At 54.2% G+C, this 15,206-nt stretch overlaps 5 protein-coding genes across 5 annotated transcripts; 2 read left to right on the plus strand and 3 right to left on the minus strand.

Moving 5' to 3' along the window:
* Positions 1–610: 610 nt before the first annotated feature.
* Positions 611–1,722, plus strand: PFLUO_LOCUS2442 (uncharacterized protein; the record flags this gene model as incomplete). Its single annotated transcript, XM_073779583.1, has 3 exons — positions 611–1,244; positions 1,297–1,403; positions 1,465–1,722. The coding sequence occupies 3 exons, from the start codon at positions 611–613 to the stop codon at positions 1,720–1,722; spliced, it is 999 nt and encodes a 332-aa protein (XP_073636523.1).
* A 559-nt stretch (positions 1,723–2,281) lies between these two features.
* Positions 2,282–2,592, minus strand: PFLUO_LOCUS2443 (uncharacterized protein; the record flags this gene model as incomplete). The annotated part of the gene is made up of 2 exons (XM_073779584.1): positions 2,282–2,481; positions 2,538–2,592. The coding sequence occupies 2 exons, from the start codon at positions 2,590–2,592 to the stop codon at positions 2,282–2,284; spliced, it is 255 nt and encodes an 84-aa protein (XP_073636524.1).
* A 237-nt stretch (positions 2,593–2,829) lies between these two features.
* Positions 2,830–9,924, plus strand: PFLUO_LOCUS2444 (uncharacterized protein; the record flags this gene model as incomplete). Its single annotated transcript, XM_073779585.1, has 1 exon — positions 2,830–9,924. The coding sequence occupies one exon, from the start codon at positions 2,830–2,832 to the stop codon at positions 9,922–9,924; it is 7,095 nt and encodes a 2,364-aa protein (XP_073636525.1).
* A 599-nt stretch (positions 9,925–10,523) lies between these two features.
* On the minus strand, positions 10,524–11,756 carry PFLUO_LOCUS2445 (uncharacterized protein; the record flags this gene model as incomplete). Its single annotated transcript, XM_073779586.1, has 1 exon — positions 10,524–11,756. The coding sequence occupies one exon, from the start codon at positions 11,754–11,756 to the stop codon at positions 10,524–10,526; it is 1,233 nt and encodes a 410-aa protein (XP_073636526.1).
* A 419-nt stretch (positions 11,757–12,175) lies between these two features.
* On the minus strand, positions 12,176–15,019 carry PFLUO_LOCUS2446 (uncharacterized protein; the record flags this gene model as incomplete). The annotated part of the gene is made up of 1 exon (XM_073779587.1): positions 12,176–15,019. One exon carries the CDS (start codon positions 15,017–15,019, stop codon positions 12,176–12,178), a length of 2,844 nt encoding a protein of 947 aa, XP_073636527.1.
* Positions 15,020–15,206: the final 187 nt, after the last annotated feature.

The following is a 15,206-nucleotide window of genomic DNA, read 5'->3' on the forward strand; positions in this document are numbered from 1 at the left end:
CGCCCGGCAGAATGGCGATGGTCACTTCATTCGTTCATCAAGCGTCAGCGCCATCCAGCATCGCGGAACCTGTGACGAAAAAAGAAAAATATATATTATTAGCCCTGGTGAGTGTCTTCCTGATGTTGCAATTGTCCCCCTAGACGCCTCATTCCATTTGGAACTATTCCCATCAGGGCCAATGCCCTCATCACAACCTCCCCTGTTATGCGCTCTGACGGCACAAACTCCTCGCCCTCAGACCATGATCGGGGCCATACCCGTTTGCCTGGCAAACGCGGAACCTAATTATTCCCTGCCATCCTGCCCTGCCCACCTCGCTTTCCCCATCCACCATCCCAACTGATCCTCACTCTTTCCACCATCCCCTCATCCCACCTTCTATGCAATATCCCCCAAAACCGAATTGCTCGCCACCATGTCACTTCGTCGCTCTCGACGATCGCGGGGTTCACTGGACGAGTCCCTCGAACAAGATGCTAATACCCGCACCAGGCCCACGAGACTCACTCGTTTTGCAGCAGCAGCAGCACCTGCATCAGTGACAGTCGCCCGACCACCATCTGATTCATCAGGAGAGCCAAACAAATATCTCCGCCTCACCGTAAAAATGCCTGCTGGCAAACTGCGGGAAGCCACCACTGGTGGGCGTCCCGGAAGACGTAACGTCAATGTTTTTCGAGAGAACCCCATCTTGTCTGGACCCCGCGCCAGTCGCACCAGAAAAAGGCTCGTGGAGGTGAACACGAGCGACGAAGAAGACGACGATGCCCAAGAAGAAGACGATGTCGGAGATGAAGAAGACGCACCCGATGAAGATGATGAGGATGCCGATGCTGACGGCGACGTTGACATGGATGATGCCCCGCCGCAAGCACCGATTAGGCGGCAGGCACGAGCAGCTGCGGCTCGTGGGAAAGCTACCAAGAGTGTCGAAGCCAAAGAAATGGAACTAGAGGAGGAGGAAGATGAGGAAGAGGAAGAAGAAGAGGATGAGGAGGAAGAGGAGGAGGAGGAAGAAGAGGAAGAAGCGTTTAACGAGGAGTCCGATGCGCTGGGAGAACCCGATGACATGAATGAAGAAAGTGCCGCACCGGACGAGACTGGAGATGCATTGGATCTGGACGAAGAGGATGAAGTGGACGAGGACATGGACAGCGATGCTCTTCTCCTTGATGGCAGCCGACCTACCACAAAGCGCCAGCGAGGAAATCTGGGCGACGACTTTCTGCAACTCCCCATGGGTAAGGCTATCCTGCACAGAATGGGTCAGAAGCAGTGCTGACCGGCAGACAGAACCGCAAGTCAAGAAACACCTCACAGCCGAAGAGCGTGCTATGCGACGGACCGAAATGGCTCGCCGGCGGAAGAATCTGAGCGAGAAACGGAACGAAGAAGAGAAGGTACGTGATAAAAAATCCCCAGCTATCAAAATATCAATCTAGGTTAACGCTGTTTATCCAGATGGACACCATCAATCGACTGCTCAAGAAACAAGCCCCCAAGCGCCGCGGTCGAGTCCCCGCCGGAGAAGGCGCCGACGTCACGCCCGGCGACCAGGAGGCCCAGGAACCCGAGAAAGCCGATCCCACGTTCGTGCGATGGGTCAGTGGCCCGAACGGCTGCAGTGTCAGTGTGCCGGAGGAATGGCTGGACACGCCAGCTGGACGGGTATTTGGTGCGCCCTCCGCGGCCACCGGAAAGCTCGTCCAGGAGCTGTGACGGTTCATCATGGGATCAAGACAAGGCGCATTTGGGAAAAGTTGTATCTATACCGGCATTTCTGGCAAGGGACCGTTGTTTTGATTACTCGTTGAAGGAGTTTGGATATGTTTTCAGTTCGGGGAAAAAAGAGATCAATGCTATGCATACAGGAAGCGAGATATAATTCATCAATATTGGTATCCTCGGAGGACATCTTTGATATAATGCACACGATGTATACACCGCACTCTGCCTGTGGTAACTCTCCCAGAAGCCGAATCGTTTCACCAATTTCATTGGCAGCGCACCCCAGGAAAGATCCATGTTTATGGGCAGCTAGTGTGACCAGCACTTAATCCGCTGTGCCTTCAGTATACGGAGCATTGTCAATGGCACCTAAAGAGACGACACAGGGTCCAGAAGGACAAAGATCACGGCGCGAGTGGAATAATTACCCGGTATCTGGGCTCTCATGTCATGCCATCTGTGTCGTGCCTCGAAGCGCATCAGCCTCTTTAGATAAATCCTCTCGAGAGAAGTTTTCCAACTAGTCATCCGGGTTCTGCATTATAGCTTCTTATTCCTTGTTGTCGGACACAGACGAAGAAGACTGGACGGGAGGATTCTGGACAGGAGGGGACTGAACAGGAGGGGACTGAACAGGAGGGGACTGAACAGGAGGAGATTGTCCGGGAGGAGATTGAGCAGGAGGAGCCTGGGGTGTTTTTAATTTTTCGGCCTCGAGTTCGCGGATGGCGGGCTGGAAGATGTAGTAGCCTGTCCCTATCTTAGTGCTCGGAGGTTATGGTGACGAATAAGAATGAGATAGATACCGGAGACGATGCCAACTCCAATGGAGAGGACGGCGGGGATGAAGTTGCGACTCATTGTGGCAGTGAGTGAGTGAGTAAGTGAGGAAAGGAAGAAGAAAGAGGAAGATGCCGATCTCGTGCTGATAACGGCTTTATGTCGCGTCTCTTATCGACGCGTCCAAAGACACTCACTCCCTTTACCCAACGAACCCCACGACCACGGTGAACTTGTTCGTCCAGATTCTTGCATTTTCTCCCTGTTGCGATATTCTCCCTGGCAATGGCTTGCTAGACATGGGCGATCGGCGCCAGGATGCAAATGGACTCATGGCGGGAACGAGGCTTTGTACCGGACTCGGACGAGGAAGACGAATTCGACTCGCTGGACTCGAAGAAAGGGAATCTCGTCAAGGACACCGATGGCCCGACTCTCGCCTATATTGCCGTGCCGTCACCAAGACCCCACGCAGCGAGCACTCCCAAGACTCGACGCGACGAGACACAGCCCGCGAGCGGTTCGACACCGCACCCAAAACCCGTTGAAGCGTCACAGGATCTCGTGGATGAAGTGGAGGCGGTGGAAAATGGCTCAGCACGCAAGAAGAGACGGACTGTTAGGGGGAGCACACATACGCCTCTGAAAATTGGTAAAGGGAGAGGAAGCCTGCGGAACAGTGCTTCCAGTGCACTGAACACGCCCAAGTCTTCCACCCCGAAATCGACAAGACCGAAAGAGACCCAGAAAGCGGATGATGTATGGAGCATTCCCAGCTCTTCGCCTGCGAAACCCTTGGTGGTGCTCGCCTCAGCACGCAAGTCGTCTCGGGCAAAATCGTCTGCTACCAAACCAAGCGACACGATATGGGACATCCCCAGTTCATCAGACGAAGAAGATGACCTACTAGAGTCACAGATAACCCCAAAGCCGCCCTCATCTTCCCGGCTGCCACAATCCTCGACCAGTCAACGCCAGCAGACCCCTCCACCAAAGGACGCAGAGCACTTATGGAACATCCCGAGCTCTCCTGATGAACTGGCCTTGGTTCCGCAACCTGCTACGAAACGGCCTAGTCCTCCCAAAATTGCTGAAGACAAGGATGAACCGCAAATCACCTCTGCCACCGACTCTCCGTTGTCATCCCCTCCATCGTCCCTCGGTGCCCAACTGGATACAATCGCCCCTGACGCAGACACGGAAGCTCCTTCTGGGTCGATTCCGCTGCCAAATGACAACCTGGAGGACATGATCTCCAATCTGCATATCCCAGAAGAGGTCCTGCGAGAGTTGTCTCAACCAGCGCGACGATCTCTGAGAGAACGGAATCCTATCCAGCTGCATCCCTATCTTCTAGAACAGGCCCAATACCAGACGCTCATGAAAGCCAGAGGCGTCCGACCCGTGCGTATAGCTATCGAACAGCAGTTGCGCAAGGCCGCACAGGAAAGCCAGGACCAAGATCAAGCGCAGGATTCCTACGACCCTGATGCGCCTCCATCGAGCCCTCCTGCTGAGGAATATCTCCCTCCGCCCAGAAGGGAACCGCATCCAGAGGTACAAGGAAGCAGACACCGCGAGTCCCTTGAGCATCAACGACAACACGCGGTGAAGCGGCGAAAGATATCACACTCCAATACTCATCGACGGCCACACGATTTCCCCAGGCCTCAAGTGGCGATCGATCACAACACGTCTTTACATGGTGACAATGGTCTCTCTATATACAACATCCCACTAAGCCCCCCACGCTCAGGAAGTGCATCGACAATCACGAGGACTCCCAGGATCTCAGAAGGGTTTCGTTGGCCGATAGGAGGATCCTCACCTCCTCCGGAATTTACAACTCTTGTTGCCACTGAACCAAAATCCAGAATTGAGGAGAAAGACGACTCTAGCCTTGTGGAACTACCTGTTCCCATTGCTGAAGACAACGAAGAGGCGCAATCTGACACCTCGCGCAGCCAGCCGAGTTCCGATACAGAAGAAGAACCCAACGAGGAGGACCATGCGAGAAGGATGTATCAGCGCAGAATCAAAGGTGTTCTCCCTGCCTCGTGGCTTCGTTTGGATCAGAAAAAGCAGCAGGGGACGCAAACTCAGGCACAGCGGGATCGACATGCAGCCTTGCAAAGGACGGAGTCGGCCAAAGGTGTTGCACGCAAGATTGTTCGAAAGAGTAACCCATCAGGGCCCTCAAGCCCTCATCGACATCGTGCTCTTATCGACTTCGAGGATTCTGATGGTGACGAGGATGACAACAAAGACACTCCCTATGTTCCTGAGAAAGATGATGTCGCCGAAAGTTTGGCTAACTTCGTCGGATTCGAGGACCCCTTTGGTCAAGAGGAAGACGATATCCCCGAGGACAATCGAATTGATGGCATGTTTGCACCGGTACCTCGCAAGTCTTCAAGCTCTCGCGGACAGAAGCAGAGAACCCTGAAATGGCAGAATTCCAAGGAAAATGACGGGATGGAAGAAAGACAGCGGAAGAGGGCTCGACTAAAACGGCAAACAAGGCTAACTGATTCCTCTTACGGGGGAAGGAGAACGAAGCAATCCACCAAAGCGTCGGTACCAAAGCTCGGCATCCTCGATGCTCCAGATGTTGCCCAACGACCTCCCAAAGAACAACCGCAGTTTCTTCGAGTTGCTGCAAGAAAGGCTCGTGCACGTAAAGCAGGAGGCCGGCAAAGTCCCACGCACAAGTTCTTCCAACTGGCTTCGAGAGAGGACACGGCCGATGCAAACGAATCGCTGCGTCGCTGGAAAAAAGGTGCGATACGCCAAACGAAGATCAATCCACCGCAAGCAAAGCCGCGCAAACGGGGGCCACAGCAGAGCTTTCAATCTCTAATCAATCAAGCCCGGCCACGTCTTCAGAGTGCTCGAACACGAAGTCCACATGCCACAATAGAACCCTCGCACATTGCCTTGCCGTCTGATGAACGGGTCGTACCAGAGCAGGACCCTGGCTGTGACCCTCCAGTGCCTGCTGCCACATCCACCGAGACTGCAGCCATGAGCAGATCTACACAGCCAGAGAAGCGAGGCCACCAATGGGTTGTTCGCAGGAATATTGCAATAACATCACTCAGACGAAACGATCCGCGTCCTGCGGCAGGCCAGGGCAGCCAGCCTTCATCAGCCCATTTCCACAAATCTCTTTCCATGCTTAACCGAAACTACCGGCATCAGCCCACGTCAAAACCCTATCGGCCTAGTTTGACTCTAGATCGATATCTCACTGACAATGGATCAAACGCTGCAACCAACCAAACCTCCAAATCCGCTGTGGCACCTCAGACAGAAAGGAGAGATGGGCAGTCAACCGTACACCTCCAACCTGTTCGTCGTCGATTAAAGAAGCGCACTCCCAATCGCATTAACCTTGATTTGGACGGAGTCTACGAACACCAAGAACCCGCGGCGATTGTTGCTGATGACTCGACCCCAACGGCTACCCCAGCTGGACATGCGCGCCCTTCGTTTCAGAACATGGGTGGGCTGTTCAATTGGCAACGTTCTTATTCAGTGGATTTCGGAATCATGCCCTTGCAGGCTGGCACTTTCTTTCATGAATCTACCTTCATCGGAAGTGGAGAGTTTGCTCGATCTCTCGATGTGCTGAAGCGAGACCTGGATGGGGATGCTGGGTATCTATCTGTTCAAGTCAAGGACCAATCCTTCCGCTGGGGTGCTTGGAACGATATAGTGTCCTCCGATATGGGACATGCGTTCGATGCCATGATTTTTCAACTTGAATCCAACGCTTCCGTCTCGCCCGACGCAGCCCCCGGGCAAGCACTGGACTCCGCGGCCACCATATATAGATCCTTGATCAAATATGTGACGTCGTATTTGACATTCATGGACCCTATCGACCGGACTGCTTTTGTCACAAGAGCACTGGGCCTGGTGTCGAAACTAAGAGACTCTTTGGCTCCTTTCTCCGCTGGCGAGGAGTGTAACAAGGATACTCTAGTGAAGATAGCGTCATATAGCCTGGTCTTCGCGAACCAGGTTTATCAGATTGCGTCCCATTCTCTGGTTGATAACACACTTGCGGATGAATTACTCGAGCTCCTCAAGTCTTTGACCAAGGATGTCGGTACTTTGATATCAAACAAAGAAAGTCTGTCCGAATTGCAGCGATTTTTGGACGAGAACAAGAAGACCGAGCGGCGAGAATGTGGCATTCGTGAAGATTTCCCATTGGTGGAAGCTTATGTTATCACCAAGCATCTCGTGCACAGTTCAGAAAGATACCGTGGTTGGCTCAAGAACATTCAGACCGAAGCTTGCATCAAGCGCGGCCTGCAAAGCACAAAAGATGTAGGGAACTTAGAGAGCGGGTGGCGTGGCCTGTTTACGGTCCTACCGCTCAATGAGATCGATCAATTGGGTATCTTGCGCCGAGGATCCAGATTTCAAGAGACGGATAGCAACTGGAAGCTTGTCAAACTGCTTTTGTCACCGGTTCTGGACCATGCCGATGCCAACTCCGTGACGCATACATTCTCATTCAACACATATTGCCGAACAGTCTTCCACAGATGCTATCATCTGCTCAGCGCCTGGGGTTGGCGAGACTGCAAGCCTATCCTTGACACGCTATACGACTTCTTCGCCAGAAAGACGCTCTATAATCTCAAGCTGGAGGAGACCTTCGGATCACCCTCATTCCTCGACGAGCTTGACGGCAACCCTTCCTTGCACGTTCGACCCGGTGAACCCTGCTTCCATACCCTGCTGAAGATCATAGCACGCGGTCTGCCCTTCTTGACTGAAAGATTTCCCAAGAAGAAAATCCTGGGGTTCGTCTGGCGTCTGTTGCCCAATCACGGCCGCGTGTATCCGAAGGAACAGGAGCTGCGTCATGAGGATCTCGATGCATTGAGAAACCACCATGATCTCCTGTCCACTCTGTACTGGGCTGCACCTGAAGGATGTCGGCCTCGTCTGGATTCAATTCGCAACCTTGTGGATCCAGCTCGTTCGCATCGCGAAACCTGCAGCATCAGCCTTCGGTCATGGGCTCGACTCGTTCGATTCAAGTTGTCGACAGATGAAAACTTGTCCGACCTGGCCGCGTTCGCAGACTGGCACGGCTATTTCATGACAGAGCTTCTAAAGCAGCGATCTCTTGCTCGCACGGAGATTGAGTCGCAAAGCAAAGGGGATAATCAGATCTCGAAGGAACTCATCGAGAAAACGATTGCTCAGAACCAGCGCCACATCGAGTCTTTGCTCAACACTGCACTCAATGGGATGAAGGCCGCAGTTGAACTGGCACCGTCCCTGGATCATGCGCATCAGATTGTTTCAAGGCTTCCGCTCGAGTTACTGCTTGGATTGTTCGATCCCAAATCTGAGCGGGTCAATGCTGTTGTGTCGGGGGCTTTGCAGGTGATCATGGCGTACATTCGCAAAGACAAAGACAATGTCAAACCACCTGCGTCTGTACCTGCTGCAGTTTCTACCGAAGATGACAGCCAAGAGTATGGCGATTGGACAGCAATCGAGGCCGCATACGGACAAGAAACCTCACCGAGTGACGCTATCAAGTACGTGGAAAACGTGTGTCTCCCAGCTGTAGCACCGCTTGTTTCGAACTGCTTTGGCGCAGACCACTCTCCCGAGGATGCCATCCTAGTCAACGTGGTCGACTGCTGGACATCAATCGCTCAGATTCTGGTCCACTATGGACTTCGACACTGGGAGACGTACCTGGATCGTTACGATGGCCTCTCCTGGGCCAATCTCTTATCGACGATTCAGACCCGAAAATTCACGCCGCAGTTTGTCGCTTCCTGCATTGAGAAAGACTCCCGCTTTCTTTTCGATTGTCGACTGCAGATCCTCGAAATGTGGATGTCATCCCTCGTGGAGCGGTCTTCCATGCTCAAGTTCCAACATCGCCTCACGGAAGCGCTCTTGAACGAAAGCCCCAATGATCCTCTGCTGAATAACCTGCCTTTCTTCAAGGATCATAAGAATCATCGATATACCATCACGCTTGAAGAATTCGGCCAACGAAGACTAGCACTTATTTCCAGCCTTCTCTCTAATATGCGCGAGCATCTCCAAGTCATGAACGAACAACTCCGGAACATGAACCCAATGGGCAGTCGAGATCTGGACGAGACAAAGCGAGAGCGTCGAGAATCGCTCCAGCGAGATATCAACGTCGCAAAGCAGGAGTATCGAGAACTTCTGCAGCAAATGATGACAGCGATGAAGAAGAACTATCAAGAACTGGGCAACGCAACAGAAGAACCCGTCCAGGGCGCCTACATCGACTTCGTGCACCGCGTCATCCAGTTCCTGCAACAATACACTTGTGACATCGAGCCCATCGACCAATTCTTCACGAACCCGTCCTCGTTCCCTCTCCCGTCCACTGACCCGCTGTACATCGTCGCCAAACTCAAAGCTTACGAGACGAAGCTTTCATCCAATCGGGAGGTCAAGACCCTGACCATGTTCATCCAGAGCATCTCCGAGCGCGCCGCCATCGACGGCGAGCAGAGCTACTTGGTCCAACAGCTGCATACATCTATGAAAGACACTTTCGAAGCGGGCATCCCAGGAAGACCAACGCTGCGTGCTATCCTGCTGCAGTGCGTGTTCCCCGCCTACCTCGAACTGGCATTCAGCAATGGCGCGGCCTGGCTCCTCAGCCGTCCTATCATACAGACAGTCACCCACCTCTTCAAGGACCTGCTGTGCAATATAGATACTGCAGACTCTGCTTGCGTCTTGTCCGTCGCAACTATCTTCACCAGCGTGTTTCGGGCATCGCATCGGGCTCTGCGCTCCCTCTCGACTTCTCCTGAGAAGTTTAACGACCCAACCATTCTTTCCACGCTATCGTCTTACATGGACATGTTCTCCTCGTCTCTCGTCGTCCTGGACTACATGGACCGCGTCATCGACGCCGTGCCCGCGCGAGTTGCAGCAGAAGGACCCGCGATCGACGAAGCCATCGATCAAATCCGCTGGTTCCGCGACTTTGCTCAAGCCATGACTGTGACAGCATCCCCTACCGGCGCAAATCCAACAACACCCACCACCCAGCCCGGTCCCAATCCTGCTGCAGACATCGCTGCACTTCAACCCCCAGCATCCACTGGCCCGACCTCATCATCATCGTCTGGAAGACATCCCGCAATCCTTCCTGAGGCGGCTCGTCTCGCTGACAAGGAACTCCAGTCCTACCTCGCAAGCTGGTCTCGGCATCAAGGGAAGTACTACATTACTCGGCGTGGCGCTGTGAGACAGCAAGAGGTTACGCTTGAGCCTGGACTCGCGGCAGTTGCGGAGAATGCGGAGGAGGCGAGGCTTGGGTTTGATGTTGCTGCGCGGGGGTTCTTGGATCGGGTGAAGAGGTTGGAGGTGCTGGATTAGTGGTGGTTATGTTACGTCCTATATTTGGCCTGTATAAACATAAGGAGATGTGTGTGTCACGTCTCTGGGGTGCTTGAGAAGAATGTATATGAGGGAAAGAGTATGTGAGACTGTATCCTCTTATCTATGAGCATGAATTTCAGTCAAGTATTGCATTATCAGGCCATTTCATTCCATTCGGTTATGGTGCTCTGCCTTAGCACCGTAGGTAGGTAGCCTTGAACGTAGGGCCTTCCTTTCAAAAATGTGCAAGAAGAGATCACGCATGAGGAATTCGATACACTAGCATGAAGCTCGAAATGGAACAAGATGGGAACGAAGAGATGAAGAGAAGACAGGAGCAGTCGTAGTATGTAGCCGCAGTATGTAACTGCAGTCTCATGGATGAATCATAATTTCCAAGTATCGAGATACCTAATCCCAGCACCGCGCCAAATGGACACCGAAGCACAAGACCCAGAGAGAAAAATGGAGAGAACACCCACCGACTCCCAAGAAACAAACATGTGCGAGAAATCAAAACCCCAATCCTCAACGCTTCGAATGGCTATGCAAGCAACGACGCAAGTCCCGTCCCTGCTATCTGGAAATAAATCAAATTAAACATGATTCCCCGACGCAGCACCGCCTCCACCAGAATTAGCATCATGACTACTGGAGCCACGACGATGAAAGGCATGCGAGCCCATGTGGAAGACCTTGCGCACGGCACTAGTGATGCTATCTTTCCTGCGCGCGGGACGGTCACCGGCCGCGCGATCAGCATCCTTGTCTTTCTTCGGGACGGACGCGTCGTCTGCGAGGACGATGTTCGATACCGCCGGCTTGGGCGGCCATTGGCCGTCTGTCTTCCAGCCTTGCACCATTGCGTTGGTGAGATCGGCGAGGTTGACGGGCACGGTGGGGGTCATTCCCTGGACCACGACTTTGGTGTAAATGGATGGGTAGATGGAGGGGTTGATTCCGGCGCGAATGGGGTTCGAGGTTGAGATGAAGGGCGGTGCTACGGGGAGCAGAGGCTCGTCGAGTTCGTCTTCCTCGGAGTCGGCGGCTGCTACGTCGGTGCCGGGGGGTGCGTGTTGGTCTGGCTCGGTGATGCTTGTTTCGGTGGAGGCCTTGCGTTTGGTTTCCTCGTCTGGAGCGGTGGAATGTTCTTCTTCTTGGTCTTGGTGGCGCTGGGAGGGTTCCTCGAGGTGTTGGTCATGGTCTGCAAAGCCAAGGGACTCTTCTGTCTTCGCAGCTTGGACGGCGGGCGGCTTATCGTCATTTTCATGAACATCGCCGTCCGTGACAGGCTGCGCAGATGTCCCAGTTGCAATCACTTCACTGTCTTTGGAACGTCTACTTTCGTCCGTTGTTGATTCCATTTGTTTCTCATCCGCAGCAACCTTCCGCTTCTCCTGCGCGCGGATCTGCCGTTTCGTACGTGCCCCAGACCACGCATCCCGCCTAGCGAGCCATACCCGTAATCCCTCATTCCACGCCATCTCCTCCTCCATCTGTCGGCGACGCTTCCGTCGCCTCTCGATATCCAAATCCCCCGCCGCCTTCAGAGCACTGGACGTCTCGAGGTCCAGATCATGGTCGGACGATTGGGGCTCCAGCTCCGAGCCGGAGCTATCGAATTCTCTCTCGCGCCATTCAACCGCCTCGCGGTTGTTGGCCAGAGCGCTGGAGAGGGGTTTGGTGGTGGAGGGGGAGGTGGTGGAGTGGGCGCCGTCGGGAACGGCCGAAAGCTCAAATTCCCAGTCATTGCGGACGACCTCGCGAACGAAGAGCTTCGCATCGCGGATGGCCCCGTCGCGGGTTTCGGTGGGTAGATTGGACGACATGTTTGGTGGAGGTGGAATGCGGGGAAAGCTGTCGGATTGTGATTGCTGGTGGGGGATTTTTGGGTTGGTCGTGTGAGGGGAAGCAAGCAGCCGGATGAATGGAGCTGCAAGCAGTGCGAACGTATTAACGCAGTCAATGGCGAAGGCCCAGCTACCGGTTTCTGGCACCGAGAGGTGGGAGACAGAATTCCCGGGTTCCTCTGGTGAGCGGTGAGCGGAGAGTTAGAAAGAAAAAGAGAGGGAGAGAGGGAGAGGAGGGGGAGGAAAGGTGGTGACGGAGGTGGAAGGTGCGCGGATGCCGATGTCAGCGCTTTGGGCACGTGCCACGACTCGATCTATATACGGATGCGGTAGTATTGGTACACTCTAAGTCGCTAATCGTACATCCTCTTTGCAAATACAAAAGAATCATCAATCCCTCATGTGCGAACTCGCGCCGAGTCGACCTTCTCCTCGCCAATGGCTGGCATGAATCCCCAGCCAGAGCTCTTCTGCCGCCGGCCCTTCCGGTCGCCGTACTGTTCGTCGAACTTGCGGATCGCCGACAGCGAAGACATGTCTTCGCTAATAGACGCACTGATCTCTTCCATACCCTTCTCAAAATGCGCCCGGGTCAATGTCCGCCGCTCCGGGTAGCTGTATGGTTCATTCCCCTGGTGCTGCACTGCGGCGTCGTTCTCCTCCCGAACGCAGGCCAGCGCTGCAGCCACTGACAGGTTCTTCAGGTCGGAACCAGAATAAAGAGGTGTTTGGCGGGCCAGCTCAGCAAAATCCACCGAGGGATCGATCTGTTCCTCCTTTAGATGGATCTTCAGGATGGCAAGGCGGTCTTCTTCCGTCGGCAGGTCCACCAGGAGTCGACGCGGGAGACGGCGGAGCACAGCATCATCCAGATCAAAAGGTCGATTGGTGGCGACCATGATAAAGGCAGAAAGGTCGTTCATGCCGTCCCACTCGCGCAAGAACTGGTTGATGAGCTCGCGGTGGGACGTGCGACTGCTAGCTCCGGTGCGCGAGCAGAAAATGGCGTCTGCCTCATCAATAAAGACCACGCATGGGCTCAGCTTCTTGGCGAGGGTGAAGATGGCCTTGACGTTCTTCTCACCTTCTCCAACGTACATGTCGTATACTTCAGAGCCGCTGACCTCGAGGACCGTGGCTCCGCTTTCTCGCGCAACAGCCTTGGCGAGAAGCGTCTTACCGGTACCGGGAGGACCGTAGAGGAGAAGACCAGGGATTTTGTCGGTGGCCAGGACGCCGTAGGTGAAGGCTTCCGGTCGAATCAGGGAGAGAGAGGTCAGCGTCTTGAGGGCGTCGATGGTTTCCGAGGGCACATGGACATCCTCGAACGTAGTGCGGATGCTTTTCGCATCAACCACGCCATTGAGCAGCTTCTTCTCGTGTGTATTGCATGTTTTGCGCAATGAGCTCAACAACTGCTCGCGGGTTTGTGCAGCTCCGGACTCCTTCGACTTGGGAGACTTTTCTTGTAACCACTCCTTCGTGATTTGGTCACCTTTGGTCATGAGCTCAATGCCCCTTGTAATATGTTGGAAGCCAAATGTCTCGTTGGCCTCCACGCAGCCCAGAGCAAGATTTGCGATCCAATGTACTTGACTGTAGGTCCAGTAGCGGCTTTCAAGGCCAGATTCGTTGATCGTCGATGCATCCAGCGGCCAGACACGGTCGCCAAAGACATCGTCTTCTACAGGCGAATCCTGTTCATTGAGACGGAACCGTAGCATGCTCTGTAGATGGCGGATGTTGATGTCTCTTGTGCGCTTCTTCTGGTCCTCCATGAAAGTTTTCTCGGCAGCCTTTGCACCCATGGCAGGAGTGATGAGCAGAGGCTTTGAGGAATGATCATCAAAAAGAAAAGGTTGGGGTTCTTCAGAGACAGTTCCAATCAGCAGAATTTTTGAACCCGCTTCTCTCCGATCTTGGATGGCTTTCTGTAGCAGTGAGATAAACTTGGCACCTTCCTCGGTACCCTGAATATCACGGTAATCTTGTACATGAACAATGAGGTCGTGAGACGGTGGAGGTGTTGCGCCCCCGGCTGGGGTCTCTGTCTCTTGCTCGCTGGAAGAAGGAGGCTGTGATCGGTCCGAAGATGACAGGAGCTCGTTGACCAGTCGCGACCAGCGATGCTCAATGCGTTGGCCGGTCTGGCGAGACATTTCCTGACCCGGTTCATGGTCTGAAGCGCCATTCATGGATGGTGCCATGAGCGACTTTAGACCGAAAAGAGACGGGAGTCTAATATCGCCCGATCCCCGGCCCTCGATCGTGATAATTCGGGGCGTATTGATGGCTGCACTGATGTCGCGGGGAAGACCGGACGATTCACTCATATCCTCCTCGTCCTCTATCTCCGTGCTCTCTTGTTCTGGACGACCTGGGCCGAATGCAGGCCGGTACACGTCGTATCCAAGAGACCGAATGGGCGACGTCATGCCGAGTTCTGCGAGGTCTTGCTCACTGAAGAGTTGGGCAATATCCTGGGCATTGAGCGTCACCAAATCGGTACTCAGCTCGTGGGTGAGCCTCTTCACCACCGCATCCAAGAACAAGATTCCATCTGATCCCGGGTATTGAAGAACAAGGTGGGACCGATTTGCTGATGGTTCTTTGGCATATTTGGCTGGCGGTAGTTGCAGGCCTGCTTTGACCGAAGCCCGAAGTCCCTCCCACGAGCTCTCAGCCACTGCGTAGCGATTGTCCGGTGTTGGAGGATCGGTTGAAGAAGGATCTCCTCGATCGCCCCCGGAGGTCTGGCTTCCCGCTGTATCTCCAGTCCCCGCTTCCGATTTGGCTATTCCAACCTGATGTTGTGATTGCGCGGCCGCAGGGTTGTGGGTGTTGTATGTCACCGTATTGCGCTCATGGAACCAGTTGGGGACGGTAGCGGCTGGCGGGGAATATTGGCGACTTGGCTTCCTATTCCGCATCGCCCTGCGCACAGCAGACCCGTATGGCCTCGATCCCAACCTAATTGACTGCTCAGCGGATGGTGGTGCCGCTAGCGGCGCATCGTTCAAGATGTCACCCTCCGAATTGGGCGATGGGCCCTCCTCCGAGGGGTTCTCGGGGGCTGCTGACCCATTATCATGAGACCCTTGTGGTGGTGACGAGAGGACGATTCGAGACCGGTGGAATTGACGCGAGGGTGCGGACAGAAGCGCCGGGTAGCGGCGACGGGCAACGAAGCGACACGGGCGTGCGAGCACCAGCAGCCGGGTCTGTTGCATTGACCGATACATCCGGGGTCAACAATACCACTGGAATCAGGGGTTAAGTCGCGGTGATCGATGAAACGCATCGGCCGCGAGGGACGCAGGAGTGAGGAATTGAAGGTCGATCGACCGCTTTTCTCCTGCAGAGAAATCCATATATCACGTGATATGTCTCACGGCGAGATGAGATGTCGCCTCGCTGGTGCCCTCAAGG

This window comes from Penicillium psychrofluorescens (assembly GCF_964197705.1).
Source record: "Penicillium psychrofluorescens genome assembly, chromosome: 2".
Taxonomy (NCBI): Eukaryota; Fungi; Ascomycota; class Eurotiomycetes; order Eurotiales; family Aspergillaceae; genus Penicillium; species Penicillium psychrofluorescens.